Source organism: Carlito syrichta, unplaced genomic scaffold (assembly GCF_000164805.1).
Source record: "Carlito syrichta isolate Samal-C Ts95f unplaced genomic scaffold, Tarsius_syrichta-2.0.1 Scaffold312566, whole genome shotgun sequence".
Lineage (NCBI taxonomy): Eukaryota > Metazoa > Chordata > Mammalia > Primates > Tarsiidae > Carlito > Carlito syrichta.
Window position 1 is genome coordinate 27,501 of NW_007256662.1, and position 15,276 is coordinate 42,776.

The following is a 15,276-nucleotide window of genomic DNA, read 5'->3' on the forward strand; positions in this document are numbered from 1 at the left end:
GGATATTCCTGAAAGGAAATGCAATAATGTGTAAAAGAGCATTCACTAGACTTATAAACTCAACACTGGAGGAAGGAAGTTGATATCAACTGATACTATTATTACAATAGCCTCTTAATTTAATGTTATATTACTTTAATAGATGGAAACTATTTCGGAGAACTGAAGAAGTCAAAATAAATGCAGTTATTTTAATTATAAAAATGTGATCAAATAATATGCTTTTAAAAAATGTTTCTTGGCGATTGAAATGCATGTAAAGTACCTAGTCTGTGTGCAATATAATGTTAGGAGTAATAAAAAGGATGAAGAAAGTAGATTCTAAAGCATTCAGAATACAGAATCACTAGGACTCAATCACATATTTGATGTGAATAAGCTGATTGTCACCCAAAATAGAGATTGAGAACTCAGATGCATTGATAAGTTTGTTGTGTGAGCATCCAGCTGAAATGTATGCAGTAATATAATTCTACTAGAGTAATAGAAATAAGGACTTTGGGATCATTGGCATGATTGAGGGCATAATTATGGATGTCTTATCTTTTGGCAGAACACAAAGAAAAGAGAAGAACAGCAATGACAAAACTAGAGGAAGGTATAATAAACAGGCTATAGAGGGAACGGATGTCATCTATTGATGGCTGACACTTGATCCCCTGATCCCCTTTTCTACCAAGTGAGTCTTGGTGACCCACAAAGGATTTTTTTTTTTTTTTAAGTCAGAATCTCACTATGTCACCCAGGCTGGAGTGTAGTGGCATACTTATGGCCACCACAGCCTCGACCTGCTGGGCTCAAGTCATCTTTCCCTTCTGCCTCAGCCTTCCATGGAGCTGGAATTACAGGCATGCACCATCACGCCTAGCTGATTTTTTTTTCTGGTAGAGACTAGGTCCACCATGTTGCCCAGGCTGGTCTCGAATCCATGGGCTCAGGCAATCCTCTCACCTCTACCTGGGATTATAGGCAGTGAGCCACCGCACCCAGTCCACAGAGGATTTGACCTAGATTTGTCCAATCAAACCTACTCAACCTAGATTTGGATATAAAGAGATGGAGACAAATATACATGGACCAAAGAAAAAGAAAATACAAAAGTAGCCCAGGCAAAAATATCAAGATCCCAGTTCATGCATCCCGTATTTACAACAATGGTATACAAACTGTGTCATTCAGCAACAGCTGCCCTCATGAAGCTAATGCTAAGACAGGATTTTGGCTGTTGGCTGGCTGCCTTGCTTCCTTCTGTTCCTGCCTTTTTTTTTCCAGCTGATTCCTCCAGCTTCCCTAGTATTTCAATGTTAGAGTCAATACCATTGAATAACGTATTTCCTGTTGCAGCCCAGAGCCCTGGGTGTTCAAGAGAGACACAAATGAGAGAACAGGAAAGGATGTTGAGCAGAGAGATCAAGGGAAGAAGAAGGGCAACTAGAAAGCTGAGTGTTGTGAACAGAAAGAAAGGAAATAGGCTAAGAATGATGATGTGAAGTACAAGCCCAAATGCCAAAACAAATGCTCTAGTAGGACAAGGAGAAAACAGAAATCACTGAGTGTAGAAATTAAGACATTTTTAGTGGTTTTAGAGAAAGCTGTTTCGATTATGTAATAAGATTAAGGTCAGCAAATAAGACATGAATGGGACACAAGTGGCACAACAGTGAGAGAAATGATGTAGAGTACGCTAAGAAATGTGGAGAGCAATTGACATTTATCTACTGCTCATTGACGAATTGTTTTCTTTTTCAGTTAAGAAGAAAAGATAGATGAGAGGAGAGAAGAGGAAAACATCTAGAGGGAAAAAGGGACAGGAAAAGTGGAAAGGGAAATTCTTATGGGTGAATATAATGCCAGAAGGAGAAAGAAAAACAGGCAGAGAATAACAAAGTCATAGATGAATACGTGCAGAAAGGCAGAAGGAGAGAGCGTATCAGAGATGCATGAATGCCAAACAAACAGAAAGCCTCGGAAGTTTGGGCTGAATGTTCACATTAATGCTGATGCTCATTAATAGTTGTCAGCTCCGAGAGTCTTTTTATTTCCTTTACTATAAGAAAGGGATTGGCAGTAGTGGGAAACTGTCAGGGATGGGACGATAGGTTTGGCAGTTGAGGGAAACTGCTAGGGGAGGGAAGGGCACACCTCATTAACAAGGGTACTTGCATAATCAATGTTTGTATACCTAACCCTGAATTGTACCCCACATCTTTATAATTAAAAAAATTCAGTCTTTTTCCTGTGAAATTTGTTTAAGATGAAGAGACTTAAAATTTTATTTTATTAATTTTCAGCTGTTCCTAAATATTTTGGCACTGCCTGAAAGTTTATCTTTGTTATTACAGTAAGTAGAGCTACATTTCTCTAGAAATCTTTCTGGTTCTATTTGGAAACATGGTATTTTCCATTTGTTTTTTATTTGTTTGTTTATTGGAAGAATCAAGTGAGCCAAAGAATGGATCCTGATACAGACCATATAAAGAACAAATGGTAATAATTCTACTTGCTACATGCATTTTTATATAGAATGAGTTTCTTTCCATGTAATACCAAATCACAAAATAATGAAAAATTATCATTTTGGGTTTGGGTCCATTATAAATCATAAATCCTGGAAGGAATAGGGGAAGTACATTTTCTGCATATTTTCTGAGATATACATATAAATTACTATAAATAGCATAGCTTAATAAAGCTTAATAGAGACATATGTGTTTCTACATATTTAATTATATATATTTCTATCCCATATATAATCAATGAAATTATTGTCAGAAGTGGTGAAGATATAAAGAAGTTAATATTTAATTGATAGACCTTAATAGTTTTAAACAGAGAGTATGATTACACAGAATGCATCTTTCCATCAGAATAACCAAAAGGATTTCTTATATAAGAATCATAATAAATTGAAGGTTTAAACCCAGTTTTAAAGCATTTAAAATTCTCATTAACGAAAACTTATCTCCTGAAGTCATTATAGTTGGGATAATAAGATGATAAATCACCAAAGAAAAATTCATCTTACAGTTATTTTGCATACCCAGATTTTAGTTATGAAAATAAAATATGAAGATTATTTACAATTTTTTGTTCAACTTGCCACTGGAAATTTTGGCTTCCTATAAACCAAATCCAAAATTATTATAAATTAAACATTTTACATGTTTTATAAAGAATATGGGATATTAGAAAATAATTTGTCTCTTACCAATATCTTATAAGAAATTATGGAGATTGTTTAAAAGTGTTAGACTTCTGAAGGCAGAAAAAAGTACATACTAACACAGGAATGGCAGTAACACAGGTAGCAACTTTTTGCCCACTGACTGATTTCCCAATCTCGGAAAATGTTGTTTATATAAATTTGCTTTCAACACAAGTGTCAACCAATTATATTTCTCTGTGTTTTTTCCAGGAAAGAAATGTGAAGAACTGAAATTCCCCTAAGAGTGCCTTAAGGATTCCCTGTAGGACAAAGTTGGGAGCTTCAGCTGGGTGTTGTGGATTTAGATGTATATGATAAATCCATATCATCCTTCAGGGTATTACAGACTTCAGAATCATAGACATTTAGTCACTGTAGACAGTTCTAGCTTTGACAATTGAAATTATACTGTGTGCCATTATTTTTCACAACAGATGATACTTCTGACATTTTATACAAGTTTCAGTTTATATACAAAATTCAGTGTACTGAGAACTTTGACTAGTATGGTCTCCTCTGAGCTCATCAAAACATGATGTTAATAAAGTCCAAAATATAGATTCCCTTCAGAACCCAACCTCAAGCAAAGGTGTCTTCCTCATGCAAATAACAGCTCAAATTCCAGACATACACCTAGTTCCTAGATGAGTTAGTCTCATGAAAAATCTTACCAGGCAAACGTCAGGGGGAGGAAAAAGGAAAAACGAAAAACAAAGCAAAGACCCTCTTTGGAAGGTGGCCTAAATCCGTGCTTCCCAAACGTCAATGGCTGTGAATTTGATCTTGTTAAGACATAGATTCTGTTTCAGGAGTTCTAGGGTGGGGTTCAGGAGTCATCTGTCCAACAAGATGACATCTGTCCCCAAAAGTCTTAACTTGTTTCAGCACTAACGGAAATGTCCAAAGTCTCATCTGAGACTCAAGATGAGTTCCTTATAGCTGTGCGCCTTATAGCTGTGTGCCTGTAAAATCAAAATTCCTTATAGCTGTGCGCCTGTAAAATCAAAATCAAGTTATTTCAAAGATAAAATGGTGGAACAGTCATTGGGTAAAGAGTCGCATTCCAAAAAAAAGAGAAACTGGCCAAAAGAAAGGGGTAACATGTCCCACAAGAGTCCAAAACCCAATAGGGTAGACATTAAGGCTTAGAGATCATCCAAAATGATCTTTCTTGATTCTGTTCCTTGCACTCTGGCCACACTGGTGACAAATGGACTCCCAAGACCTTGGGCATCCCTGACTCCATGTCTTTGCTGGGCATAGACCACATGGCTGTTCTCATAGGTTGGAGATGCCAGAGATATTTCCAGGCTAAAGTTTCATGCTTCCAGTGGTTCTATCATTCTGAGTCTCAAAGGCAGTAATCTTGCCCCCACAACTCACAAAATAATGAAAAATGCCCAGTGCTCTCTGCAGAGGCTCAGACCCTGCATTTCCACTTGGCATTGTCTTGGAAGAGTCTCTCTGTGGGGTCTCTGTTCCTGTGGCAAGCTACTGCCTGGGCACCCAGGCTTTCTGATATATCATTTCAAATCTAGATGGAAGCCACCAAGCCTCCACTACCATTGTATTCTGGCCATCTGCAGACTAAAACAACCTGGAATCCCATAAGGCTTATGACTTTTTTTTTTCCTGATTGGCAAGTCCAAGCTGTACCTAAAACACTTCAAGCCATGGTTGAAGCCCCAGCAACCAGGATGCAGGGAGCAACATCCCGAGGTAGTGTAAGCAGCAGTGTCCTGGGCCTGTCTCCCAAATTATCAGTTCTCCAAGGTTTCTAGGCCATGATAGAAGGGATGGCCTCAGGGGTTTCTGAAATGTCTTCAGGGCATTTTCCCCTATCGTTCTGACTATTCACACGTGGCTCCTTTTCATTGTTGGCTGGTCTATTGGGTAGTGGTTGCTTAGCAGCTCCATTGAATTCCTCTCCTGTGAGTGCTCTTTCCTTCTTGACAACATGGACATGCTAAAAATTATTATAAGTGTGTATGCTCTTCTTCTTTTTCAGTTATAAATTCTACCTTTAGTTGATTTTTTTGCTGTTGTATCTGACTATAAAATGTCAGAAGCAGTCGTTCCTCTTCTTGAATGCTTTTCTGCTCAGAAATTTCTCTCACCATATATCTTAGATCATCATTCTTGGTTCAGAATTCCACCAAGATCTAGGCTTGGACAAAACACATCATACTTCTGTTGGGAGCCGGCCACAGAGGCCCACTGAGCATTAGGGATCAGGAAGGGCCATTGACCACGAGACCACTAGGATGCGTTTGGGAGATGTTGACCCCATTTCCTCCCCCTTTCTACTCAGCACTAACCAGATCAAGCTCCTGTGAGCTCAAAACATAAAAACTCTGAGACCGGGACGAACACAAGCTATCTTTAGAAGCTCATTACTCCCATTCTTCCACAAACTGCAGGTTTGGCTTTCACACAACTTATAATTCAAACTCGTGTCACATCTAAGAGCCTTAGTATTGGTCACAGGCTTCTGGGTCATGATCTTAGGATTTATTGAAGGTGTAAATTGTAGAATATCATTTTAGAAGACAGCCATTTTGTTGAAAGAATGCGGCTGGGTTACTTGCAGGTAGCCCACTGTGAACTTTGGACTGGGTCACATTCCAAACATTCTGGGATGGGCCACTTTCGTTTGTAAAGTAAATACTTAAGCTTCTATAGAATTGTTTAACTTGGCATAAATCTATCAGCTTAGGATGAAAAAGATTTATAGAATATGTCAGTCACGGATTAGGTTACCCTTTGTTATGGGATTTTAAGATTATCATATGAAAAGGGTTTAAAGGCAATCATTGATTAAGTTTTCATGGATTAAGGCTTCTGGTGGGTGGGGGATGCCCCTCCCACATCTGACTTTGTGTATAAAAGACCCATTGTAATTCCCAATAACACACATCGCTTCTGCACTACACTGGAGTCCAGTCTCTTTCTTTCTCTCTCTTCTTCCTCCCAATTGCTGACACTGTCTCCACCTTTGGGGTATCCTGAACCCGGCTGGAGCTGGTCTCAGGCAAGTGGTGCCTGAACGTGGGACCTCAAGGTAAGCTTTCTTTTTCTTTTTTGGGACGGATAGGACCTCACCCATGGTGCCACGGACCCCTCTGTAGAGACAGGCAGAGCAAGGAAGGGTGAGCAGTTTAAGAGCCGTGATAGAATCATAGGCCAGAGTGAATCTAAAGAAAGGAACATGTCTACTAGTATTTTGAACATATTGTCCAATAGAGGAACCAGTTGGCTTGCCTTTTGCATTTTGTATGCCTTAGCTTTATGGAATATTATCCGAGATGCTTTCAATCCACAGCACGATTTCTCTAAAATTCCGATCAAAAATAAAGACACTCCCCTGCTGGCCGTAGCCTCGGCGCCTCCTTTAGATGATGAATTTTTCCCCAAGGAGGAAATGGAGTTGGAGGAGGAAGTGATTGGGTATCATAAGCGAAAAAATCCTGGTAATGTTGCCAAGGCACCTCCTCCCATACCCTTTACTAGAAATAAGGTGAAAACACCAAAATTCGCACCTGGGTATGTGTCTCCGGCTAATGTAGGTATGCAGGGAACCAGAAAAAAGGCAGAAGACAAGGGAGATTTTACCTTGTCTTTTTGCTTTCCAGTAATTTATATGGAAGAAGGCATAGTAGACAAGCCACCTCACTGGGAGCCGCTACCATATAAATTAATTAAAGAACTTAAAGAGGCTTGTACTCGGTATGGTCCTATGGCTCCTTATACTATTATGGAACAATTTGCCACTCGGTGGATGACACCACAAAATTGGCAACAACTTGCTAAAAGTTGTTTGTCAGGAGGAGCCTATTTACTATGGAAAACTGAATTTGAAGATCAGTAAGGATCCAGAGGGCTGTTAACCAGCAGAGGGATCCAAATCAGTTTCATATTTCTAGCAATATGTTGTTAGGAAAAGGAATATATGAGTCAGTTGACAGCCAACTAATCTTACCCAAGGAAATTACTAACTCCAGACCTCTAAAAGATTTATATATTCAGGGAGTTAAAATTAAAGGTCTGCTAGATACAGGGGCTGATGTTTCTTGTATTGCTGGGAAAGACTGGCCGTCTTCCTGGTCAACACAAGTAGCCCCATCAGGATTCATTGGTATTGGTCGAGCGCCCTCTGTAACCAAAAGTTCTCAAATCTTAAATTGGACAGATAACAAAACTTCAGGAACCTTTTGTCCCTACATCATTCCTTCCATCCCCATTATACTTTGGGGACGCGATATTCTTACTCAAATGGGCATGATTCTGTATAGTCCAGATGACAAGGTGTAAGCGCAAATGCTACAAATAGGATGCAATCCCTTAAAGGGACTTGGAAGGAACAGACAGGGCATAAAAGGACCTGTTCAGGTTGTAGAGAGGAAAGACCGGTCTGATATTGGCTAACCCAAAGACTGAGACCGGTGGCATGAATCCTGTTGAATCAAAGGAATAGACCAGAGAAAAATATAAACAAAATGGTTGTCTTCTAAAACTATATTCTACAATTTACACCTTCAATAAATCCTAAGATCATGACCCAGAAGCCTGTGACCAATACTAAGGCTCTTAGATGTGACACGAGTTTGAATTATAAGTTGTGTGAAAGCCAAACCTGCAGTTTGCAGAAGAATGGGAGCAATGAGCTTCTAAAGTTAGCTGGTGTCCGTCCCAGTCTCAGAGTTTTTATGTTTTGAGCTCACAGGAGCTTGATCTGGTTAGTGCTGAGTAGAAAGGGGGAGGACATGGGGTCAACATCTCCCAAACGCATCCTAGTGGTCTTGGGGTCAACAGCCCTTCCTGATCCCTAATGCTCAGTGGGCCTCCGTGGCCGGCTCCCAACAATACTTCTGCCACAGCACTGAGGGTGACCTTCACACAAGTTCCCAATAAGTTCCTCATTTCTACTGGAGACCTCCCAATTCTGGCCTTTATTTTCTATATTTTATTATTATTATTATTTCTTGTATTTATTTATTTATTTTTAATATTTTATTTTAAAGATGTGGGGTACAATTCAGGATTAGGTATCCAAGTGGACATCATACAAGTAATGTTTGAGCCTCCCTTTGGTCCTCATTTTGCCCGATTACTGTCTATATTTCTTTCAGCATTTGACCACAACCATTTAGTCAATCTCTAAGAATTTCCAAACTTTCCCTCATATTTTTGTCTTCTTCTAAGCCCTCCAAACTCTTCCAACCTCTGCCCAATACCCAGTTTCAAGGCTGGTTCCACATTTTCATGTCTATAGCAATGCCCATTCCTTAATACCAATTTTCTGTTTTAGTCCATTTAGTGTTGCTACGAAGAAATATCTGAGACTGTGTAATTTGTTTTTAAAGAGAGAGAGAGAGAAGAGGGTTATTTGGCTCATGGCTCTGCAGCCAGTACAAAAAGCATGAAGTCAGCACATGTTTCTAGTGAGGTCTTCAGCCTGCTTCCACTCATGGCTGGAAGCAAAGCAAAGCTAGTATGTACAGAGAACACATGATGAGAGAGTAAGCAATGGCGGTGTGGGGGCTAGTCTTTTATTTTAAAAAAAAACAACCCTTGTGGGCACTAATAATGTGAGAACTCATTCATTACTGAAAGGATGACACCAAGCCATTCATGAGTGATGCAGCCCCATGATCCAAACACCTCTTGTACAGTCCCACCCCTAACATTGGATGTCAAATTTCAACGTCATATTAGGAGAAAATAAGGAAACGAATTTATATCAAGCCCCTTGGGAAAAACTGGCCTTGATCTGCTCATAGCGCTTCGAGTATTACAAATTAAGAGAAGGATCACTCTCTGGAAGATATAGAAAATTTAAAAATGTTTTGAGGTCCTTAATTAAAGGAGAATTTACCTAAATCTGTAGGCATTGCAGGTGAAGACTGAAAGCAAGTTCAATGACTTCTTAGCTCAGTGAGGCTTTTAGAAATCTAATTCCGATTTCTTACTTAAGGTTCCAGCAAAGTAGACTTAAAAATAGATCATCAATGATTATTCTTACTGCACTTATATTAATAATTAGGTGAAGTTTAATAAGTAGACCTAGTTTGTAAAATATTCGCCTTACTGTGACTATATCTAGAAATGGGTGTGACTGGTGAAAGAAAAATGTATGTTTCGGTAGAAAACTATAAGTGCCTATTGTGAGATTCTTATTCTGGTCATTGTCTCTGAGGCTTTCTTATCTACCTATAAACTGCCTTATTTCTGAAGGCCTACAAGCTTGATATAAACTTCAGAGGACATATTTCATGCACCCTGTTAAGCAGGTAACTCAGGAAGTTCATCAAAATACTCAATGACATAAACAGAGACATTCAGTCCAAAAGCCAGAAAAATCAGATTGCAACTGCCATTTCATTTTGTGAACTAGAGAGGTTTTGAACTTAAATCTAGAAACTGCCTCAACTAATAGTCCTCTGAACTGAGTTTAAATGTTGTTATAACTATTAAACTTTGTTTTTATTTTGTTGTTTTAATCAGTTTGGTTCTTGGGCACCTTAGCTAAGGAACATACCCCAGTCTCTGGGTATTATCCTCTTGATAGTCATTATTGTAATCTTCCTGGTGTGCTAATGCTCTAAAGATTTTTAAATGCAAGTTCACTGACATCACAGTATGCCAGATTTTTCCATGTGATTAGAATGACCGAGACAAGATAAACAACAAAAGAAACACTTCTTCAGACATTGTGACTTATGAGTTCTATGCTGAGACAAAGACAAACTAGCTGTGATGGTGAAGGACAGTAGCATATGAGCCTGAATTTGTGTCAATATCCCATACTTGAAACACTGATAAAAGGGAGCAAATATTTAAAATAATTAAATGAAAGTGTATTAATCTGAGGTGGCTCCAGCAACACGGGTTTCTACCTTAGTAAACAGACCCAACTCAATGTAAATGGCAAAACAAAAGTTAAGTCAACCAGAAACCACCAATAACTAAGGAATTTCCACAGAAAATCCAAATAATGCCACGATTCCACTTTAACTTATAAAGTGTTTCCTTAGCTTTATTCTACAATCACCCTATACAAGCCTTTCTCTCTTGTTCTGTCAAGAAAACTCTAAACCACATGTAGTCTCGTGCTGCTCAAGAAATCACTGTCTCCTAACATTTTTTGTTTGTTTGCTTGCTTGTGTGACCCTAGTTCTCACTCTGACTCCCAGGCTAGAATGCAGTGGCATGATCATGGCTTACCACAGCCTCAACATCTTGGGCTCAGGTGATCCTTCCACCTCAGCCTCCCAAGTAGTTAGGACTCCAGGAACACACCACCATGCCAGGTTAATTTTTTTTTTTTTTGTAGAGACAAGGTCTGCTATGTTGCTGAGGCTAGTTTTGAACCCCTCAGCTCAAGTGATCCTCTCGCTTCAGCCTCCCAAAATGCTAAGATCACAAGTGTGGACCACTGTCCTGGCAAACTCCAAATTTTTTTTTATTTTTTATTTTTTTTGAGTTGGAGTCTCACTCTGTCACCCAGACTGGAGTGCAGTGGCCACTCCCGGCCACCGCAACCTCGACCTGCTGGGCTCCGGTGATCCTTCTGTCTCAGCCTTTCAAGTAGCCGGAATTACAGGCATGCGCTACCACGCCCGGCTGATTTTTTGATTTATTGTAGAGATGAGGTCTTGCTGCCCAGGAGGGTCTTGAACCCGCGGGCTCAGGCAATCCGCTCACCTCAGCCTCCCAAAGGCGCGGGATTACAGGCTGAGCCACCGAGCCCAGCTAAAACTCCAAATTTGTAATGCTACTACATTCATATTTTAGTTATTTATATGTGTACATATAGTATGAGTATACATATGCATAAAAATGCATATGTATATAGCAGATATATACACATGAAAAATAAACATATGAATATGCATATATGCAGATCTAGAGGTCTATAACATATGCATATAATCCGGTAGCTATGAAAATCGAATAAAAGACATTAAAGAGGTATATAATTAATTGGAGTTTTGTTTGCAAAAAAGACTCAACAGCAATATTGGGGAAGTGAGTGAGTTCTAGAAGGACAGAAGAGATAAATAATTACAGGTTTGCAAAACTACAGATGAGTAGATTTAGGGTAAGGGCTTCCGGTGGTATCAGTGAGATCGAGAAAGGAATTTTAGTGTCGAAAGGTGAAGGGCAGTTGGAGGGATGGGTGGTTGACCCATTTGCTTAAAGAGTATGAAGTGTGAAGAACACTAACAAGGACTTTTGAGGGAGAAAATATCCAAACTCTCCCTCATTTTCATGTTTTTCTCTCAACTCATTGGGTATAAGATGTCATATCTTATTAACATTATTTGATCTTTGATGATATGCATTTAAAATCCCTGATTGACCAAACAGTGCATTCCAATAACTTTACAATTCTACTAATTTCTTTATCTTAGTAGCTTCATTTTTTAAATTCTAAGACTACTAAGACAATTTTATTCCTATAGCGCAAATTATCTTTTCTTATATATGCCTATCTCAATTTATTCTATTTAATCTGTCAATATTCTGAATTAGTTACACTTTCTATATTGTCAAAAAAACATACAAGAATAGCTAGGAGGGCCTTAGAAGCCATCACTTACAGTTTGAAGCAATTTGCCTCTTCTTACTCATACAAGTTCACTGATTTAAGAGCCTCCTCTACATGCTGGCTCTGCCTCAAATCTTAATTCCCTTCTCTTTTTTTTTTTCCTCACTGCATTCCCATTTTTGTTTATTTCTCTGCTTTATATGTGAATTGAGTCTCTACAAGAAGTGAAATTCACCCTTTCCCAATAAAATGGAATCAAAGACCTTTTGATGGCTATCAGAATTCTTGGAATTTGCTGCTAACACAAACCAGCATCCCCTGCAGAGTTAAATGTGAAAATAGTTTCAGGCAATGCAGTTGTATTAGTATCAAAGACACTATTTTGAAGTCTGTATCAAATAAACTATAGTATTTTAGCATTCAATGCGTTTATAAAGTCATATTAAGATACAATATTATAAAATATTTTATGTTTTCAGCTATAATTATTGTAGTATAATATGAACACAATTAAAATGTCTTGAATGCTTTTGAATAACATATATGAATATTTTAATGAGAATATTTTTAAATGCTAATGCCTTGTCATTAAGATCTTAGAATAGTTATAACTGTAAAATACTTGCAACACTCATAAAAACATAGATATCTTTAATTTTCACAATTTGTGACTATATTTACTAAATAGAGACGAGAGATTAGTGTGAGATCTACACATTTCTTTGTTGTTGTTGTTGTTGTTGAGTTGGAGTCTCACTCTGTCACCCAGACTGGAGTGCAGTAGTCGCTCCCGGCCACCGCAGCCTCGACCCCCTGGGTTCTGGTGATCCTTCCACCTCAGCCTTCCAAGTAGCTGGAACTAAAGGCACACGCTACCATGCCTGGCTAATTTTTTATTTATTGTGGAGATGAGGTCTCGCCAAGTTACACATTTCTTTTTAACACTTTTGTAAGTGAATCTATTACTTGCTTATTTCTCAGGCTGTAGATAATAGGATTTAACAGAGGAATTATGACTGTGTAAAAGAGAGAGTCCATCATGTCTTGATCATCTGCTTGGGGTGATCGAGGGCGCACATACATGAAGAGAAGGGGGCCAAAGTATAAAGAGACAGACAAGAGATGGGCACCACAGGTGGAGAAGGCTTTCCTTATGCCTTTGACAGACTTCTTTTTGAAGATTGTGAAGAGAACAAAGGTATAAGAGACAAGAACAGTCATAATGGTGAATACCTGAATAGAACCCGAGAAAATAAAAATCATTAGAAAATTAATAGACGTATCAGTACAGGAAATTTTTAACAATGGAATAATGTCACAGTAAAAGTGATGTATTATGTTAGAATTGCAGAAGGTTAACCTGAATAAAAAACCTTCATGAACGAAAGCATGAAAGAGACCACCTACAAATGACAAGGTTAATAGCTGTATGCATAATGCATTTGTCATAATCACTGGATAAAGTAAGGGTTTGCATATGGCAACATAGCGATCATATGCCATTGATGCCAAGAGAAAACATTCTGTGGTTACACTGATTGCTAAGGAAAAAAATTGTATCACACATTCGGAGAAAGATATATTATTCTTGGTGAAGAAATTGACCAGCATCTTTGGGGTCACTGTCGATGATAACGAAGCATCCACAAAAGCTAAACTCCCAAGGAATAAGTACATGGGGATGTGAAGGTGAGAATCATTCCAGATGAGAGCAATAAGACCAACGTTTCCCACAATGGTGATGAGATATATTACCAAGAATGCAAGGAACAGGGAGATTTTCCACTCTGAATTATATGGAAGGCCTGTGAGAGCAAATTCTTTCAGCAGAGTTGTATTTTTCTCTTCCATGTCCTTACTACAGATTCTCTGAAATAAAAAACAATAAATGTAAAATAAGATTTGCAACAGGCTTATGAGTTGAAAGTGAAAAAGAGGTGTTGAAATAAACTACAATTATTGGTTCTAATTTATTTTCTTTATCAGTACTATGATTGATAAATACTAGATATGAGGAATAAATAAATAAATAATATCTGTTTAAAAATAATACAAAAATTAACAGATTTATACAACAGGAGAAGCATTCTATGCATTTGCTAAATTTATGAGGCCATTATTAAGTGCAGTAGAAAATTCTGTGTCTGGGTTATGAATGCATTGTCAAAGGAAAAGTTTCTGAAGGCCCTGAATTAAAAATAAATGAATTGAATGCAATGTCAAGGATCTTAAACTTTATTCTTTATGCACTATGCATGCACTAATAATTTCAAGATGAGGAAAGTTATAATATATTTTTAAATTTAATTTTGCAAAAAATAGAATGCAGGAGGGGAAAACTGGTGTCATGGAAACTAAATTTGGAACTGTTATTAAGGTCCAGGAGATCCCATGTCAGATTCTACATAAGAATTATCTGGAAGAGTTTTTTTTGTATGTGTGAAAAATATAGATTGTGAAGTTTTAATGTAGAAATGAATTCAGTAGCTTGGGAAGGGTGTCCTTAATTTTGAAAATAGCCCTCTACATGACTGAAATGCATGTTAAACACCCAATCCACATGTGCTATGACACAGGAAGAGATGGTGAGACCAAGAGATAGATTCTAAAGCATTCAGAATGTAGAGTGGCTAGAATTCTGTTAGACATTTAATGTGAGATAAGTTGTCGTGAAGGAGAGAGGAGCCATCAGGTGATTGTGTAGATGGGTATTAAAAATTGAAAAGGAGAACTCAGGCGTGCTGACAGGTTTATGGAGTGAGCATCATCTAAACAATTAGGTGAGATCTAATCAGTAATATGAGTCTACTCTAGCCACATAGAAATGATTACAAAGTCATAGTTAGGATTGACATTTTCACTAGAGAATCGACCAAGAAAAGAAAATGACAGCTAGAAAAGAAACTTGAGGAAGTTATATTGAGGAGGTAACAAAGTAGATTTGCCTGTAATAAGATGGAAACATCTGACCTTTTTTTGCTACCCAAGTGGCAAGTCTTGGTGGCTGCCAGAGGTGACTTACTGCTCTGAAAGACAAAAGAACTATTAAAGAAATGTAATTTCCCATTCTTTTTGCATCTAGAGTGAAGGGGCATGATCTAAGATGGCCAGCGAAACACAGCCACCTACATTTGGAATTTGGAGAGAGGCAGAAAAAAGAAACCGGTCAACAAGTGGATGTGGGTTGCAAAGGCAGCCAAGGCAGCAATACCAGGACCCAACCTAATGCATCCTTAATCAACATCAGTGGCATTTACAGTGTGAGCTGTCAAATTATTTTCAGAAGTAGGTAAAAGGATATGGAGTTAATATTTAAGTGACTGACCTTAACGACTTTAATCAGAGAATGTGATTAATTAAAAAGAATAGGTATTTATGTTTCAATAAAAAATAATTCTTTTTTTATTTTTTTTTTGAGTTGGAGTCTCACTCTGTCACCCAGACTGGAGTGCAGTGGCCTCTCCCGGCCACCGCAGCCTCGACCTGCTGGGCTCCGGCAATCCTTCCGCCTCAGCCTTCC

General features: G+C 38.2%; 1 protein-coding gene across 1 annotated transcript; it reads right to left on the bottom strand.

Annotated features, from left to right (window-relative positions):
- Window positions 1-12,680: 12,680 nt before the first annotated feature.
- LOC103272434 (olfactory receptor 5H8-like) lies at window positions 12,681-13,649 on the bottom strand. Its single transcript, XM_008069933.2, has one exon. It carries the CDS (start codon window positions 13,605-13,607, stop codon window positions 12,681-12,683), a length of 927 nt encoding a protein of 308 aa, XP_008068124.1. The 5' UTR covers window positions 13,608-13,649.
- Between the last annotated feature and the right edge of the window lie 1,627 nt (window positions 13,650-15,276).

Excerpts from the sequence above, each read along its gene's own strand:
- LOC103272434 (XM_008069933.2), bottom strand. The coding sequence starts at position 13,607 with ATGGAAGAGAAAAATACAACTCTGCTGAAAGAATTTGCTCTCACAGGC.